General features: G+C 35.1%; 1 protein-coding gene across 3 annotated transcripts; it reads right to left on the reverse strand.

Annotated features, from left to right (window-relative positions):
• Positions 1-8,634, reverse strand: LOC120329979 (uncharacterized). Of its 3 annotated transcripts, XR_013479629.1 has the most exons (8): positions 7,696-8,634; positions 6,289-6,416; positions 5,629-5,738; positions 2,238-2,484; positions 1,664-1,745; positions 1,325-1,372; positions 746-960; positions 1-380 (listed from the first exon to the last, which is right to left on the reverse strand). XR_013479629.1 is itself a non-coding variant. In XM_078118638.1 (7 exons), exons 4-6 carry the CDS (start codon positions 2,299-2,301, stop codon positions 755-757), a joined length of 318 nt encoding a protein of 105 aa, XP_077974764.1. In that variant the 5' UTR covers positions 2,302-2,383; positions 5,629-5,738; positions 6,289-6,416; positions 7,696-8,606; the 3' UTR covers positions 1-380; positions 746-754. The 3 variants fall into 3 exon arrangements, 2 of the variants coding, with proteins under 2 accessions (XP_077974764.1, XP_077974763.1); XM_078118638.1 differs by lacking the exon at positions 1,664-1,745 and having other exon boundaries at positions 2,238-2,383; positions 7,696-8,606; XM_078118637.1 differs by lacking the exon at positions 1,664-1,745 and having other exon boundaries at positions 7,696-8,606.
• Between the last annotated feature and the right edge of the window lie 2,476 nt (positions 8,635-11,110).

Here is an 11,110-nt window from a genome sequence, read left to right on the forward strand (position 1 = left end):
GATTTGTTTTTTATTCTTGAATAATGTTGTAGTTATACATTCCATATTTTTCTAAACCCAAATAGAAATTAGAAATAATGATAATTGTTTACAATTGTAAACTGCAATGGTAAAAATGAAATGATTTAAATGAGTCGATGAAATAAATCGATCAACGAAGTTCATCCTACAGTTTTAGTTGAAGTTGCAATAACGTTAATAAAACATTAAATTTACTGGCAAATAGCTCCAAACAATTTAATTTCCTCCTTCATGTAAATAAGTTTGTGCATGGGTCCTTTTGCGGAAATGTGAATTGCCATTTTTTCTGTTTCTTTCAGTGGCATAGGAGCTGTCCACCAGATGTGCTTAGTACCATCAGACAACGTCTGGTTGTTCACCTGGAATGAAAATAATTAAACGTTTGAGATAATTATTTATCCGACGATTGATATTAGTTTACCTAACTGAAAAGATTTCGTGGATGGCTTTCAAATCAGGCGTATATGATTGATTATAGCATGTTACCAACTAATGTACATTGCTCTATTTTATGTTTTAGTTGATCCTTATGCAGTGACTGAGAGATAAGTCCGACAGTTCAGTATAGCAGTTTACAGCATTGATTGTGATTTCTGTTGCAGGCTGCTTTTCCTAGGATGTCTAACTTTGTTCAGGCGAATAAAGTTTGTAAAGAGGATGCAAGATATACGAATCACTCAATAATAGGTCAAGTTTGTAAGTATTGGAACGTGATTAAATTTACCATTCCAATTCAAATACTAAATTCTCCATCTTTACTTTCGGATAGCCATGGATTGATGTACGAAACGATTAATTCATATTGCTTTTTGCTTTGGACCTCGGCGAGTTTTCGTCCGCTTTCAGCGCAAATAGAAACAGCAGAAACAAAAGTTGTTGTTGCCTCGCCAGCTTTGACAGGCCAAGTACATTTGCCGTCGTGATAGATGGGACAAGATTCTGTAAAATGCAAACACCTCAAACTGATATTACAACATATGAAACATTTTCTACTTTTTCTAAAATTTTCACATTTCACACAAGGGGATCACGAAATATTTAGAAAATCCAATGTTTCACAGGAATGGAAGTGGACAACATAGAAAGTGGAATGCAATTTTTATACCCAACTTGTCGATTCCGAATGTCTTATCAAGTGACTTATTTTACGCCAAAAGTTTTGTTTCGATATTTGTTTTGATTGAAAAGTAATTTTTAGAGACCATCGTTATCTCATACCAAAATATTCATTAATAAATTTTTCGTAAGCATATCACATAAAATTTCGCCACTAAACAGCAGTACAGAAAGTTTCACAACCTACCCTTTTCTTTTTTCGCTGCCACATTTCTACGTAGTTGGCCAATTATCTCTGAAAGAAAGAACAATTAGATTACAATGATAATAATGTGATTTTAAAACTTCTTTTTTATGATATCGTGACGGGTGCGACAGATTACATTTCCTCACTACGACATTTAGAATTTCGTGTCCATATAATTGAGCATCGCTCTCTTGTTTCTTCTCGCAAATAATTATTTTGATAAATAAAATGTTAGACATATAAAACTAAATGCCCAATATGATCATTTTGATTTAATTTATTCAGTGTGTTTAGTTGCTATAGTTTTATTTGGCTTTAATATATTCAAAAACTATCTACCTTCTTCGTCAATATTCTCGCAATGACCTTGACTGATAAATCGTCCGTTTTTTTATCTTGGTTACACAAGGGCCAGAACCAACTAAAAATCAAACTCAATCAGTTAATTAACTCCTAGACTTTAATTAAAATTTCATCTAATTAGAAAATATGGAATACTCGAATAACAAAATTTTTACCCAGGAACAGAAGAAAAAGATAAAACAAATGAAATATTTAGTTTTAAAAAAGTTCAATCATTTGATGCATTCTTCCTGTTTACGTGAATTTGGAATTATAATGCTAATGACCAGCATTTTACCCAATCCCGACCAATCTAGTCGTAGAAAAACCAACTAGAATGCGAACACTTATTTATCTGTTAATGGAAATATGACATCAATTACCAATGTATCATATGAATACATGGCGATTATACAAACTATCTTTAAATATTCTTTCGGGGGAGATCGCTCTGTCTCGGGCGTAACCTACCTTCTCTTCTCACATTGTCAGGGTTAGCAGTTTCCAGTGACATATTTTTAATGTAAATAATATCATAATCGAATCACTATGCTATACTTGTATTGCTTACCATGTACAGATATCATAAAGTGAGACGAAACAAACGACATGATAGTAATTACACGTAATCTCATTTTGCTGACTCGCAGTTAAATTTCTGCTCGCTTGCTGTCATTCTTTACCGCAATGCGGTACGATAATAACGCCTTATGCTACCTGTGATGTTTAAATAATGCGGTCATGGGAAGCCAGACTTCTTTTGCATTTCCTCATACTAAAATGAACCATAGAAAAGGCATCAGGAAACGGTACCTCACCTGTGTGAAACAAAGATGAAAATTCGAAGATATATCGTCGGAGTGTTCCAACATTGAACAATTAAAACAGTAAGTTACCGAGGAATAAGAATAAAATCAAGTAATATTTTTCTACTGGTGTGCTTTTCATTTATTTTGTAACAAAAAAGAAATCAATTTAGGAGCTTTGCTACAAGGACTGCTGAGATTCAAAAAGCCACAGTCATTTATACACGCGACACTTGACTTATATGGATCATTAAAACAATTTGATGTGACTTAATTTTTATCTGAAAAAATATAAGCTATATAAGTTTTTTTGTAAATAATACGAACTGTCAGCCTAATTAGTCTTAGTGGTACAAGCATTAGGCTTAGAAAAACAGCTGTGCGTATGGATGAAAGTTCTCATTTCAGGCAATCCGTATTATCCTTCTGAAACATTTTGCTTTGTGCAACTTCTGAAAGTTTATCGTATCAACTTCATAATAAGTATAATTATGTCAATGAGCAATCCAGGTCGTATTATCTCATATTAATTCAATGATTTTCCGTGAAAAATTTAATTCCAGAGGTGAACGGGAAGTACAAGCAAACTTTCATCCAATTTAAAAACTTTAAATTTGGGGTTGAGTTGTTATTTTGCAACATCGGGCATTTGATTTGAGGCAGTTTATGCTAATATAGTCACACTACGTGCATTTACACATTAAATAATATTTATTGTTATTATATATATATATATAAATAATAATATGACTGATATGTGTGAAAAGTTTATTAGCGATGCACAATGAATTGAATGAATGCAAAACATTTTATTTTCTCATATTGTGAACTGAACGGAAATGGGAAGCGAGTTCCAACGGATTGGTAATCACGATTTAACAGTACAATGGTAGTCAGAACGAGGGCGCAGGGTGACATGCAGCACGAGCGAATGTGGTAACTAGAATTGCGGAAGTAACGGTCGATTGAACTTACTTCCCACTTAGCAAAAATCCCAGATTCTACTACAATATCACACATTTTTATAATGCCACACAACACAAGTATTGTGAACTACTAAAATATTTTATGTCAAAATCTCACATATTTACTTCTACGCTTCTAACAGGATTTTCAAAATGCAACCACAGCAAGTATAGAGACTTTATGATTCGGCCTATCTTTTCTCTTCAACTACTTGACTAATTGCTATGAAATTTTCAGTGGTTAAAGATTGATTTTTACGCTAAAAGGTTTTATTTATTTTAAAAATTTCTGTAAGCTGTATGGAATTCGTTTTTTTGTGTGCTATGACGTCATCATCGTCAGCCACCTCGTTGCCGTTTCGCGAACGCATATCAGCTGATCTTGTGCGCTGCGAAGTGTGCAGTCCCGTTATTGTGCGGAGACTGAGTAATCAGCAGGCTTGTCCATGAGACATATTTTCTGTCCCATTCCATGGAAATACATGTCTGTTCCATCCCATGGGATTTCCATGGTTGTTTCCCTGACCTTCGACCCCCGGAAAATCCTCTACTTCACCATTGCAAAATTGTAAGTGCTTTTTTAAGTGGCTTCGCGAGTTGGCGCCTATAAACTGGGTTATATGTTTCATACCATTGTTTTGATTGAAAACATTCAACAGCCTGTCATTTAAAAGTACTGGTGGGAAAATTTAGCCTAGTTTATTGCATCTATTTCAAAACTAATTTTTACTGCAATTAAACTAAATCTTCAAAGAAACAAAGTTAATATAGAGTTATTTGATCCATACTTAAATTTCCGAAACACAATTAAAAACTAGCAAATAACATGCAAAAACGCGAAAATTAGGTTATGTTTACTTTACAACCATTCCTGAAAATCTGTCTGAGTGACAAATGTGTCTGAGCAGCTGCTAAAACGTCTATTGTCACGTCACTTTTTGCATCTTGCTGATTAGTTAATGTTAAGGAAGTAAACAAAGAAGTCGATTCTCGGGGGGAAATTCATCGGAATACAATTTAATAAAAAATTATTAAATTTATGAATATTTAGGTCTAGTGTAGGATAGGACTGTATGCCCAAAGAGACATGCAAAACGACAAAATGTTTGCTTAACTATGGCAATCCAATATCATTCTGACACTCGTTTTCTGTTTTTAGAGTCACCCTGACCGTTCAGCAAATTATCAATTTCCAGCTCATCGACTGTTTATAATAGTTCAGTTGATCTGGGTAATTCCCTACGTTTCATGTTACATGAAAATCTGATGTAAACGAGATATAACAAGAGCTGATAGCCCCCCCCCCCCCCCCCCCTTCTCGTGCCCGACCGCAATGAAAAAATTTACTGGGTAATGTGGATAACATCCCAGACAAGATTCGTTCGAACCAGTTTCCCGAAAAAGCTAAAATTGTGATCGCGCTTTAGAATGTAATTTTTCAATAACCATCACTTACGTTATACGCGGTATACACAATATCGTGATACTACGTTATCTCATTATCATGTTTGAACCGCACCGCTGATGACATAAAGTTAATTTTATTGACACACAAAACGTAATCCTATTAAAATTGTCCCATTTGTCTTACGTTTTACAAGCGTTATCTTGTCCTGTGGAAAAAACAAATGTTTGCTGTCCCATCCCATCCCATGGACAAGCTAGGTAATCAGCAATGACCACACCTGCTGCCTCTTATCGATACACACAGAGATTGAAGAAGAGAATATTTTAAAACAAGGTTGTCATCATGGCGTATTCTTCCATGTAACTAACAAAAATAAATATATAGCAATGCTAAAGTTCCGTGGCAAAATCAAACATTCAAAAACACTTGTGATATTGCTCATTGAAGCAACCATAGTGGGTGCAAGTGAACTTTGGAAGTCGAATATATAAATTTTCTAGAATGTACTATTGATCTGCTAACTTTGAAAAAGTCCTTATAAAGAATTTTGATTTGAAAAAAAAAAAATAGCGCATACCCTTCACATTTTCCCGGAAGGCGCTATCGGTCTCACATCCGCTAAATACATGTAGAATGCAGACCAACAGTAGCATTGCAAAGACATTTCCGAGGTGGCATTCTTTTGATTGATAACCGGATAATATACAAATTCCATTACATCGATATCAGGACTATTGATATTTACATGGTTAAACATGCAAAACATTAGCGTGTAATATTTACCCCTTCGTGACGACTTCCGTCACATGTGTGCAAATGTATTTTCCTCAGTTCATGGTCGATCTTTCTTTGTACAACAATGATTCACACAATTGACAAATCATGTAGCGTATCTGAATATAAATACTTGATAAATAAATATATTCACAATGTAATTTAATAAAATATATAAGACGTTTTATATAAAAGGTTCCGCGTATGCCCACAAATTTGTTACAATAAAACACAAACTGCCCCACGCTAATAATTGAATGCTATGAAACGGGTGCTACTAACGAGATATTCATAGTAGTACCAGGAGTAATAAAAATACCATTTAAAATATTGTAGGTCGCAATTGCGCGTTGGTGAATGGAACATAAATACTGATATCGACCTACATCATGAATGCAACAGATTACTAGCACCCAATGAAACGTGTCTATGAAAACAAAGAAATATTGACCTAATTGAAAAAAAGTGTCCTAACTTATTCGGGAAACCAAGCCCCGCTCGTTCAAATTTGTATGTTTATCTAAATAAGACCTCATCTCGCCTGGGTATCAAACTGTGACCCCCCCCCCCCAAGTTTGCCACTTATAGAACCTAATATCAAGAATAGCAGAATTATACCAGCGGTTTAATATATCTATTTTATTTATCAAAAAAAAAAAATCCGCTTACCTGGAAATTGCGTCAAGAGAATCAACGACTCCGTTGAATAGCCCGAACTTCTACGAAATAGACCAACCGTTGAAAGGTATACACCATGTTTTACAAATTGAAACAAACATTCAGATTTTGATTGGCACCTGTTTTTAAGTATAACATAGCAATTAAAATCGTTTGGGTATTTAAAGTTCTACTTAAAGTCCCAACGTCCCATTTTCAAATATTATACTGCTACTTGCAAATCAAAACTAGGCATGTTCTAATAATAACTGTACTTGACTTTATAATTGCTAGTAGCCTATGTGAGTATGGCTTGTATAACAGTGCTATAGGTTTCTCATATGCCCGAGTTTGTTCTTTTCTGTGAACAAATATTGATTCGTCTAATTATAATTATGAACGCGAGAAGTGGTGAATGTGCAGTATGATTTGTACACTGTAGTTTTCGGAGTTTATTTTTATTTTTGGGTAAGGCAAAAAATAATGAAATGCGGCAATTTTATTGAGTAATTCTCTCGTTCATTATTGTAATTGTAATTCTATTAGCATCGTCTCTAATTCGCTCGAAAATCGACTCGACGTCGGAATGGTAACTCAGTCAAATCTTGCTTTGTTTTTCCCGGAATGAAAAACGCAGATTGTCAAGTAGCCTAGCTGACGGGAAATATGGACTTTGCGTTCGTCGAGAACACATCGATAAATTTCGCAAAACTACGAAAGTAGCCTATAACAGGCGTTCAGACTTACCATATTCATGGGGATTTACCAATGTTTCCTAACCTTACTGTTTAAGCTATATAAGTCAGACACGTTAACAAAACAGTCGGAACTGTCATAAACCGAATCTACCCAACTACTTTGACAAATTTCAGTGTCAAGGGACATTGTGACACGTATCAATACCCTTGTCAAACTTATCTGCTGCCCTGGGCGAGTTTGTATGTATGTATGTATGTTTATTTGCCTCAAAAATGTAACAGTATCTGCATAATAATTAAACAGTAAAACAGAGACGGGATACATGTTCAAGACCTTACTGGCCTAAGACACAGATGTGCGACATGTACCCCTAACAATGATAACAGCAGTTTAGGACTGCAGCGTTATACTAGAACAACAGATATGAAAATCACTATACAAACAAAAATAAAACTCTAGTATAGTCAATTTCATGTCTGTTGTCCTAGTATAACGCTGCAGTCCTAAACCGCTGTTATCATTGTTAGGGGTACATGTCGCACATCTGTGTCTTAGGCCAGTAAGGTCTTGAACATGTATCCCGTCTCTGTTTTACCGTTTAATTATTATGCAGATGCTGTTACATTTTTGATAATAATGCGCCTGGTAGCCTACCTAACTTCACCAACGAAATGTTTATATTAGTATTATTTAAACCGTCAAACTAAGCAATATACTCACCTCTATAGCGTGCTGCCCATATGCCTCCCCATCTCCCAAACATTCATAGCATAAAACGAATCTCATAGAGTCAACATAAATGCTAGAAATAAATAAAAGTGATAGCCTGCTAGCCACAACAACAATCTACAACCAATGAAAATGTCAAAGCAATTGGTCCAGTAGTTAAAGCGAAATTAACCACTTAGATATTTCAAAGCAATTATCTCAGTAATTATTTCAATAAGGAATTTTTCACAACAACAATAAGACAAGATAGGAAGCATTGGAAAGAATTCGATGATTCTAAATTGAACTAATCGGAAATCACAGAAAGAACCCGATTCAACAATCCCTTTGAAACATTTAAATTTGGCCTATACAGATATTCCGTGTATGATTGTATAAATCGGTATTACTGTATCTTGGGTGCTTCAAAAGTAAAACAGCCCGAAGGTTCAATACATTCGCGTATCTTTTGTTTCTTTATTTTTGGCCCAAACCTTGTTTAACTAGATTTGTGTTTTTTTGTATTTTTTTTTTGGTGTGTGTTCTGGTTGGCGGGCACATGATATTTCTCAAGTTTTGAACTTTTTTCAAAAGTTTTGCTCGCTCTCCAGAATTCTCCCTTTATATTTTGTTTGTATCATGGAGTCTTCGAATAAACTATCTATCTATCCCCGGGTAGAGGAAAGCCGACGGGGTACTCCCATGGTGACGGCAATCATTTGGCGTATCATTTCACGTAAATACTAACAACAACTACTGTGCAACAAAATAATAAAACGATCCATAGGTTCACGTCGCGTTCAAAAACAACACAACGATCTCTTAGGTTCATTTCGTGTCCAATTACACATTAAACAAAACAAAAAAGTAATAACTAAATATTAGTTGCCACACCATATTTCTAATTTTATAACGTTTGCCGAAATGAATTGCAAATTATTGGTTCCAATTCGGGCACCATAACACCCAGAAAAAATTTATAACACTATAACAAACAAGAGAGCTATGCTCAAATATATGGACACGTAGAGTCACATAATTTTGATGACGTCATAGCGAAAAAAAAAGTAATAACCTTCTGGAGAAAATTTTTATCTTTAACCACTAAAAATTTCAAAGCAATTGGTCCAGTATTCGAAGAGAAAAGCGACTTTTTAAAAACGTGTCAAGCGGTACTGAGTTAGCAGTCAGGCAGCATCTTACCTGTACACTGTAGGCCATATACGGTAATTGATCACAGAACAGTTGTTCCCATGCAAATTTTATGTTGTTTACACTTTAGGACAGATAATTGATCACAGAACAATTCTTCCCTTTCAAATTTTATGTTGTTTCCAGTAGACTCTCATCAAAATAAACAAATATAGTAGGCTACAAGTGCTACAACGCTTGCATTACTGCACTGGTAGGACCGTGAAAGAATAAGTTACGGTAATTTCATTGTGGTAAGACACCGGTACCGGCACCAGTACCAGTATCGTACTTACGTACTGAGCTACCAGTACCGGTTAGCAGTCAGCCAGCATCTTACCTGTACACTGTAGGCCATATACGGTAATTGATCACAGAACAGTTGTTCCCTTGCAAATTTTATGTTGTTTACACTTTAGGACAGATAATTGATCACAGAACAATTCTTCCCTTTCAAATTTTATGTTGTTTCCAGTAGACTCTCATCAAAATAAACAAATATAGTAGGCTACAAGTGCTACAACGCTTGCATTACTGCACTGGTAGGACCGTGAAAGAATAAGTTACGGTAATTTCATTGTGGTAAGACACCGGTACCGGCACCAGTATCGTACTTACGTACTGAGCTACCAGTACCGGTACCGAACCTGTAGGTCTGATATTTCGTTCCGCATACGATAGGCTATAAAACTTGCATTGCAGCATTAGTAATACCGCGGAAGGAATAAGTCAATTTCACTGCGTTACGGTACCGGTATGGCAACTTACCAGTACCGACCTACAGTAGCTGTATAGCAACTAACCCCCAAATGTACCCCATTTCATGTTGAAATCATCATGACAAAGTTAATTTTTCCCAAAATTCGAACAAAGACTTTCGTAGGAATTAAATTACACCAGTTTTAAGAACATAACAGGTTCCATCCAGTCATTATCAAATTAAAATCTATATTCTCAAGACCTTTGGCACTGATTGAAATAATTATATCTAAGTTCCCATCCGTACGATGTACATAATTACCCTTATTGAGATAATAGGAATTTCTGGTTATAACGTAAATCACGAGCTCACGTTTACAGCATTTAATTAGATTTATGATCGACGTATAAATACGACTCCGATATCTTTCGATAGAAGGAAGACGATGTAAACCATTCTAAGCTAGTCTGGATAAATGTTTTAAGATTTGTATTCTGTGTGTTGTGGAAATTTACAAATAAAAACATATAGAGATTTTTAACGCATCTTCATTCACGTGGGCGTTGAAGCTGAAGGGTGAACGGGTGACTTGCAAGTCAGAGACAATCTACGAAATAGCAATATACGGTAACATCACATTCATCTAACAATCATTTATGCTATAAATGGTGACAAAGCCGACTTGAATTAACCTTCTGAAACGGAGCAGATCAACAGGGTTCAACCACAAATTCGGACAACAATCAGGACTGGCAACAATTTGACGGAATCAACCAAAAAGCTGACCAAGCGAAAGCTTTCAATAAGTGCCGAGAAACCGTCTCCACAAAACGTGCGAACTTACGAACGTCGGGGAGATTCAAATTGCCTGGAACAACGAGTGAAGTATCAAATTGCTGACAAGCCGACATAATCAAAAACATTATGAAAAGACAATAATTTCAATTGAAAACAGTTGAACTATGGTAACGGACTCTGGAAACGTTAAAATCATGAATATGGACTGTATTGAACATCGATCGAAATGAACTCTTTTAGAACATGATATATGTTCGAGGTGAAAAACCTAATCAAAAACGAACTGTTGAAAACAATGAACTATATGGACTGTTTTACGGTAAATTACGCGCTCTATTCCGAATAATAGAGAGAGGAATTGTCGCGCGTACCTAATGGATATACAGATCAGGAGCATGTCATTCTACAATTTGTTTCATGATTTGCAGGTTTTTCTTCTCATTGAGACAGACATTTTTCATTCTTCCACTAATACTAAGGTAAAGTACTTCTTTTTCTTCTCGTATATACATGGCGTTTCATTCGGCTTTCAATTTTTATAAATTAATTAATGGTAACAACTTTGAATATTCTAATTTCAAATACCTTTCAAGAGATTTATATTATTGAATATTTGTGGTTAGCATTCCTTTTCGATTAAATAGATTTCGTTGGAATTAAAATGCTTTCTAAAAGTAGATTCGAGCGAGTCATACTTTTAATTATTTACAAAGCCGTCATATAGAACGGTGAAATAAT

Source organism: Styela clava, chromosome 12 (assembly GCF_964204865.1).
Source record: "Styela clava chromosome 12, kaStyClav1.hap1.2, whole genome shotgun sequence".
NCBI lineage: Eukaryota > Metazoa > Chordata > Ascidiacea > Stolidobranchia > Styelidae > Styela > Styela clava.

Excerpts from the sequence above, each read along its gene's own strand:
- LOC120329979 (XM_078118638.1), bottom strand. The coding sequence starts at position 2,301 with ATGAGATTACGTGTAATTACTATCATGTCGTTTGTTTCGTCTCACTTT. Across the intron at positions 1,373-2,237 it reads CTTTATGATATCTGTACATG|AGATAATTGGCCAACTACGT; the intron begins GTAAGCAATACA and ends TCTTTCTTTCAG. Across the intron at positions 961-1,324 it reads GGCAGCGAAAAAAGAAAAGG|AATCTTGTCCCATCTATCAC; the intron begins GTAGGTTGTGAA and ends TGCATTTTACAG.